Raw genomic sequence first — 7,930 nt, 5'->3', positions numbered from 1 at the left:
TTTTGTTCAGGGATCCCATTTTCTTCCTTTTCCTTAGATGGACAGGAGCAAGAAACCTGTGCCTTGTAATTACAGGAGCAACTTGAAAATGGAGGAGAGGGCAGGAAGCTGCAAGAGGCAGGCAGGATGCAACAGCTGCTTTTGCCCTAAAAGCAGAGAGAGGCTAAGTCTTTACTATAAAACAGCTGCCTTTTTTTGGGGAGTCCAGGATTATGTTCTCCTTCCACAGCCATTGCATTTTGCTGTTAGTCTCCCACTGTGTGCCAAGTAACTGGAAGAAAGTGAGAACCACTGGAGGTCCAGAGAAGTGCCTTCAGAGGCAGAACTGCATGTAGAAATAGTCTGTTGGGCAAACAGCTGCAAAGAGTGATGGTCATGCCTTGGAGACTGCAGGGATTTGTCACGGCCAGTAAGAGCAGTGCTTCCCTGCTTGCCTTTTAGTTTTCCCTCCCACCCAGCTTCTTAGAAATAATTAGGCTTTGGAAAGCTGGCATTGGATTGTCTTGCAGATTCTTTGGAGGTTTTCTTGAAGAAAGTAAGTGACAATGAGGTGGTTTGGTGTCCTGGTTTGAATGAAATGGGAGGTTTTCTGCTTGAAAACAAGTCAGAGTGACATGAGCCTTTCACACGTGAGAAATGTTAGTATTTCACTGCTGTCACAGGCTGGGGATGATCTGGGCTGCAGGCAGAGTAGGGGGGTTTGTGATTCACTGTTATTTTCTTATGATGATTCCCCTTTTATCAGCATCTTGGTTTTAACGTTAGACCCTTTCTCTTTCCAAAGTTAATATTTATTGAGATTAAACTGACAGACCTGAGATGTCTTTTGACAATTTCCCCTCCCTGCTCCTGTGTGCCCTTTTGCTTTTGGGGTCTTTGCACTCCTTTTTCTCTGGGCCCTGTTTTTCCCATTGCACTAAAACCTTCCTGTCTGTCAGGCTCCAGGTTACAGAATCCCAGAATCGTGGTGGTTGGAAGGGACCTCAGAGATCATCAAGTCCAACCACAAAAAAACAAAAAAACAGAACAAAACAAAAACCCAAACCAAAACCAAAAAAAACCAACCAAACAAATAACCACCACCCACCACCTAAACACACAACAACAACAACCAAACCAAAACCATCACCCACCCACACAACATCCCACCACAAACCAATAATCTTGGGCACTAGAGCATGCCCTGAAGAGCCATGTCTACATGTTTCTTACGTAGTGTCTTCTCAGAGGGAACAAGACTGCTTGGCTATTGGAGATGGTATTAAGGAAACTCTTCCTGCTTTATCACCAGGCCATTGGCAGGTGCCTCCTGAAACTTTGAATGTTCCTTCAAAATTTGATTTAAAACTGTCTGGGTTTTCAAATAGCAATGCATCACTGCCAGAGAGGTGTGTCATGGGGCTGTGTGGAGTGCCACGAGAAGGGATTGGATGCCTTGCTGCTGCTGTCCTTTGCTTGACCTGTGATTTGGTGTGCAATCATCAAACTCATTTGCATCTACCTTTGGCAGATAGACCTATCAGGGTGGTGAGAAAATGGCACTGCTCTTGCTGGTTTTGTTTTGTTTCATTATGTTGTTCATTAGGGCTTTGGATCCCTTGTATGATAACAGTGAGTGGAAACTCAATAGTGTGATCTGTTTCTTTTTCCAGGACCTTTTGAATTTTGACGATCCTTTGAATATTGAGGCTGCAGAGCATCATTTGCGTGACAAGGTGAGTCAGCGGTTTATTTCCAGCATGTTGTTCCTAAACAACTACACGTCCTGTACTCAGCAATTCCTCATCCTGCCTTTTAAAGCATTCGAGCTGGTACTTGAGGCAATGAGTGAGTGACTCATTGTATCAGCAACCGGTTACTCAAACGTGGTGTGCTTTATCTGGGAAAGTAAACTCTACACGGTAGGTTATTCACCATAGAATGGTTGAGGATAATGTAGTCATATCCCCAAAATAGAGCATCTTTTCCTTCTCATTTCTGAGATTTTTCCCTGAAGTTGTACATGTTCTGTGCAGCAAATGATAGCGCATTTTTTTGACGCAGTTATGTGAGTAACCTTTACCTTAAAAGGCCTGCAAAAAGACCTCATCCTTCCGTGTCTCTTTCAAAATGCAACTTTTTTTCTTCAAACTCTGACGTGTTTCATGATTTTATTAAGCTAGGAGAAATCTGGGCACATTCAAAAGACAGGAGCTGGAACTTTATTTTCTTTTTACTGATCCTGCTTGTTCTGTGTGGATTATGGACTGGGCAAAGCAAAATATGGGATTGATTAGTGGCTTGATGAACTTCTGCTGGATGTACCTGTCAACTGAAATTGAGCATGGAGGTAGAGGTGAACAAAGTACTAACTTCTACCTTGGATGACTCTCTGTGGTTGTGTCTTTACATTATATAAATGCATACTTCAAGCATATAAAAGATACACTCAGCACGTTCAAGATCTCTTGTTTTAATTAAACTCTTCTGATACTTTTGTTAAGTTAACCTTAAAGATGGAAGAAAGTTTCCAGGTAAATGTTGATTTGAAGAGTTCATTGAAAATGCAAAGTTAAGCAGTGCACCTAATTTATCTAATTTTTTCAAGAGGAAGCATCAGGCTTGCAAGTTCATCTTTCCAGCTCTTTTCTTGTTTAATGACACCTTGTAGCTATTCTGGTATCTCTCAGTGTTTGCAGAGCTGGGACAAGGCTGTAAGCCTAAGGTGAGAAAAATGTAGCAGAAACCTACTCTGAAGAGGCTTTTTTAATGGCTTTGTTACATCATTTTGGCAAAGAGTGCCAGGAACCCTTCCAAGCCATAAACCACTGAAAGTACTCACAGAGGGGATGTAGCCTAAGAAAGAAAACCAGCATAGTGAAGGTAGCAGGCTGAATCATTTTCTTTCTTTGTATTGTTAGACAGAATTATGCTCTGATATCTTGCCAGGGAAATTTGTAGCTCTTTGAGCACGGTGAGGCTACACACCTATTGCTAAGTGTTGAATTTGGCACTTGGTTTCTTCTAGCTGTCAGAGGGAAAGCAGTTTGTCTGGAGCTTGGGTAGGTTTTTGTAAGGAGAGATGCTGCTGTAGTACTAGCACAATCTTGTGTCAGATGTGCTGGAGCTGTGGTAGATGAGCCTTACCAGTGCTTCGAGTGAATTGTTAGACCCCAGACAAGCCAGACAGTAATATTCTCTTCCCAGAGAGTCATGAAATGCTAAGAAATCCCTCTCCTGTATCTCTCAATCTCATTCAGAAATTGGAAATCTTGGGAAACCACAGAAAGGAAGAATGTTCCCTGCTTTTAAAAGCACACCTCCCTCAAAAACAAGAGGTGAGCTACTCAAAATACGTACTGCTACACGAATAGCATGGAAGGTCTGGGGTGGTTTTTGGTTTTTTTTAGATAAAAGCAGCTGTGGAAGAAGTGAAAAGCAAATTGAGTGGGTTTCTTGACAGTCTTCTAAATTAAAAATATTTTTGGAACAAACATTTCATTTTTGATTTAGTAAACTCTAAGTAGTCTCCAGAGGTATCTGTAAAATTCATGTTCTGCCATGTTAATTTTATTTATTTTTGAGTTTATCTGAAGTTAGCTTAGGTATTTCATTGACAGTGACAACACCAAGTAGTGCTGGATTTTCCATAGTATGTTGAGACAAAACCAATAATGTTTGTTTGGAGGGAATAAATTATGCAAGGAAGGGAAATGGCTGCTTTTACAATTAGCCTCAAAGTGGGAGGCAGTGGGAGTGGGAGTTAGTTTTTGTCTCTCCCAGGCCTAGATGTCATGTAGTGTTTAAGCACTTTGTTGTGAAGTGAAATTGCTGTGGTCCTGTCCTATCTCTTAAGAAAATACTTTCAGGGCGTGATACCATTAATATGAGAATGCTAATGAATTTTCCTGAGACTTTTATTGGTGTGTAATACAATTGTGCAAATACATCTATATGCAAATAGGTTTGTATACAAACATCTGTGCCTTGACAGATACAGTAAGAGAATGCCTTTGGTCATTTGACAGCGTGGGAGTCTATGGATTGTAGCAGCCAAAACAAATGTACATGGAGCTGTCTCCTGTGGTTCTCCCGGAGGAGATGACTCAGTATTTCACTGATGTCATTTCAGATTTCAAATCCTGGGATCCCTTTGCTGACATTCCAGGCTAAGTGTGGCTGCCCGAGAGGTTAACAGCTAATCTGAACCCTGCCTCTGGTTATTGAAAACGTGAAACTGGGGTTTGTTCAGTTCCCTAGGCTGGTATGAAGTCATCAGAAATGACTGCTGCCTTGCAGGTGCTGGAAGAAGTCACATTGTAGATATCAAATCCTTATTATTGATTCTTGGAAAACAGTTGGGCTGTGAATGTTTGTGTTACAGATCAAGCTGTGAGGGACAGTTATGGGCTCTTCCTGCATAAGTAACCTCTTAATTTTTGCATCAGATGTATGGCTTAGATGTGAGCATGAAGTTGTAGGTTTTGGGAAAGCAGCCTTGTTCTAGGGTGTAAACATGGTACAAAATTCAGAGCTCAAGTTGTTCAATTAATTGCTTTAAAAAACTGTATCTTATCTGAGTTAGTGCAGCTTCAGCTTCCAGCTCTCAGAGACCTCCTTTGGCTCGAGGAAGGAGTTGTCAGTTACTGAACCTCCTCACTTGCAGCTTCCTTCAGCCACTGATCAAGTCACTTTAAAAAAAAAATAATAATTTAAAAGTACATATGCTTGTTTATACAGCTTGAGTAATTCTACAGTTCTTCCCCACACACTTTACAAGATGTCTGCAACTTTTTGGAAGATTGTACAATGAATTTTGGCAGAGTCATCAAGCATCCAATTTCACAAATGCTAGATAAAGTGATTATCTCAATATTGAGGCTCACTAGCCCTCTACTTAGGTTTCCAAAACCTACCTTCTTACCAGCTATAGGATTGATCTGGAGACCTACATTGTAATTAGTTGTTCTCATCAGAAGACCTTTTCAGTGACAAAAGACACTGTCTTCCACCTTTTGTGACTTTATTTTTTCAGAGAGAGAGCCCCTGTGTTTGCCTGCATCGTATGGTACTGTTCAAGTGATTTCATCAGTGTGAGCAATTTTGTAAGGCTTTGGTTTTGCCAGTCATGAGTTTTATCTCATGATTGTCATCTAGTGATGTTGGATGCTCCAAAGCTTAGTTACCCACGTTGTGATCTTTTTCTGTATATGCAGTTGGACATCTCCCCTTTCAGTTTATGAGTTGAATCTCACATTCTCTTGTCATTCACCTCTGAGAAGGCTCTGTCCTCTTGGTCATCTCCTCGCTAGTATTGAGGGCCTGCTCTTAGGTCCCCTCCAAAGGGTGCTCCACTCCACCACCAAGGCTCTGTTCCTCAGCCTCTTCTAGCCCTGAGGCCTTCCCAGTAGAGCTGTCCCCAGCCTGGCATCTGGCACTGTCCCCATGCGGAGGCTGAGTGTGTCCCTAGGGTAGGACTTCTCATTTGACATTGCTGAACCTCCTGAGGGTGCTGTCAGCCTTTCCTCCAGCCCACGCAGGTCCCTCTTCAGGGTGGATTTGCTCTCTGACATGATGGGAGCATCCCCTTTATTCTGGAGACCTGGTGTGAACTTCCACGCTCAGCCAGTTTTTAAACTCGGAACTTTTTGCAAGTTTGACTCTAGCTTTCAGCATTTAATAAAGCATTTCGATAAAATTATAGTTTCCTTTCACTCTTCCTTTTTTTTTTTTTCTCCTCTGCCTTTGTTTAACTCATAATTGTTTCCACCTCAGGGAAAGCTTGCATTGTTTGTTCCTGTAGTGTTACTGTTTAGAACATTCCTGGTGCCCACATTGCACTGCAGTTAGGTCACAATCACTGGAAGATAAGCAACCATTCTCTCTTGCTTTAGAGCTCAATAAATCAGAATAAAAAGATGATTGATGTCTCTACATAAACTAAGTAAGGTGTTTCCCCAACATTCAGCCTTCTCACACTGATACAGTCTCATCAGTTGGGTGGTGTGAGTTTTCCTGTGGAGTTTAAAGAACTCCTTAGCTAGTTAATTAGCTGGGACTGCTTCAGATTTAGCTGAGAAGTTGGTCTGTCAGTAATTACATGGATGGCCAGAGCCATTAATTGTCAGTTAATTAGCTGGGACTGCTTCAGATTTAGCAGAGAAGTCGGCCTGTCTGTAATTACATGGATGGCCAGAGCCATTAATTGTCAATATAATTGATTCCAGAGATTCCTAAGCATTGAGAGAACATTTTAAGTTTTAATGACTACTCACTTAAAAACAATGTACTAAAAATTGTAGGATTTGCTGGTTTATAAAGTGAACAAGTAGAGCTCTTCTGATTTGCTTTCTGTGGCAGCCAGGTTGTCTGAATACTGAAAGAATAAGGATATACCTTGGTTATACAAAACCAAATCAGCTTAGTGGTTCAGGACTTGTGTATTCCTTAGAGGTGCTGTGTCTGCTATTTGTTAGCTGAAATGTAGAAAATACTTTCCATACATATATCTTTCATGGTTGTTTAGAGATACTATCCCAGGACATTGCAATTCGCTGTCTTCCTTAAAAAGCCCTTATTTTCTAGTACTGGGTGTCGTTGCCAAAAAAAACCCAAAAGACATTTCAAAGCCATACGTGCAGTACACAACAAGAAAATTCATTACACTGGCTTGGAGCAGAAACGTTTTTCCAAATATTCCTTACCTTTCTTTCTCACTGGGGCCTGCCGTATCGGCAACGCTAATGCTGTGTCCTGGTTTAATTGTATTTACCTGTTGTATTTGGTGCAATGTCAAATACTAGAGCAGTTTTTGTCATCCTGCAGATTAGCAAACGCTCAATTTGCTTGTTCACCCATGCAGCTGTGAGTTGTTTTAGTAGGAGAAGCTGAGTAACATCACCCTGTGGTATTTTCCTGCACCATCTTTCCATCTTCTCAGTGAAACTCTGTGAGTATTTAGTGCTCCCTGCTGTGACATTGTGAAAGAGTAAGATAGACAGCACTCTGGGAGGGACTTTCCTCCCCCTTGTAAAAATCTAGCATGTCTTTTTTTTTTTTTGTGGGACTCTTACCAGCAGCTCTGAAGTGCCAAAGCTGAAAAATCTAATTGGAATAAGTGTGCGTTTGCCAGGGATCCATCTTAAACACAAACCTTTTACTTGATTCAGAAAGTCCTGATTTTGATGTACATCAAAAGAGGGCTGGAGCACCTCTCCTATGAAGACAGGCTGAGGGAGCTGGGATTGTTCAGCCTGGAGAAGAGAAGGCTCCAGGGAGACCTCAGAGCAGCCTTCCAATATCTGAAGGGAGCTCCAGGAGAGCTGGGGAGGGACTCTTTGCCAGGAAGGGTAATGCTAGGACAAGGGGAAACAGTTTTAAATTGGAAGAAAAAAGATTCAGATTAGATCTCAGGAAGAAATTCTTTGCTGTGAGGGTGGTGAGACACTGGAACAGGTTGCCCAGAGAAGCTGTGGCTGCCCCATCCCTGGAGGGGTTCAAGGCCAGGCTGGATGGGGCTTGGAGCAACCTGGTCTGGTGGGAGGTGTCCCTGCCCAGGGCAGGGGGGTTGGAACTGGATGATCTTTGAGGTCCCTTCCAACCCAAACCATTCTGTGATTCTTCTCTGGAAGGCAGTGTTTTATGTTTCTGGTTATGGAGCACAGGAATGCAGTGAACAGCATGAGTGTCACTGCATTGGTGACTCCGGGTGACTGCTGGTTGTGTGAAAAGAAATCATTAATGCCAGGCTTTTGTGGCCCCTCTCTTTGCCAGAGGAATGAGGGCTGTTGTCAGATTCAATGTAATTATTGCTGGAAACACCCAAGTTGCTCCTGGGTGTGGAGGGGTCAACGTGGTGCTTCCAACAGGTGCTCCAGGTGCAGATCATCTCAATCAGCACTTGTGTTGTGTTTCCCAATTGCCTGCCTCATTCTGAAGAACGTGCAGCAGA

General features: G+C 42.4%; 1 protein-coding gene across 4 annotated transcripts in view; it reads left to right on the top strand.

The window, feature by feature from the left end:
* Positions 1 to 7,930, top strand: part of UBE2F (ubiquitin conjugating enzyme E2F (putative)) — a 97,620-nt gene that overhangs the window by 67,786 nt on the left and 21,904 nt on the right. Inside the window, exon 8 of one of the 4 annotated variants that reach the window (XM_014951971.1) lies at positions 1,653 to 1,715. The exons of the other annotated variants lie outside the window; for them this stretch is intronic. Coding sequence (XP_014807457.1) covers positions 1,653 to 1,715 — 63 coding nt within the window. The remainder of the gene's footprint in view (positions 1 to 1,652; positions 1,716 to 7,930) is intronic. 4 annotated transcript variants of the gene reach the window in all.

Source organism: Calidris pugnax, unplaced genomic scaffold, assembly GCF_001431845.1.
Source record: "Calidris pugnax isolate Ruff unplaced genomic scaffold, ASM143184v1 scaffold179, whole genome shotgun sequence".
NCBI classification, from domain to species: Eukaryota; Metazoa; Chordata; class Aves; order Charadriiformes; family Scolopacidae; genus Calidris; species Calidris pugnax.
Note: the sequence above shows the minus strand (reverse complement) of the source record. Positions and strands in the feature narration are given on the sequence as shown.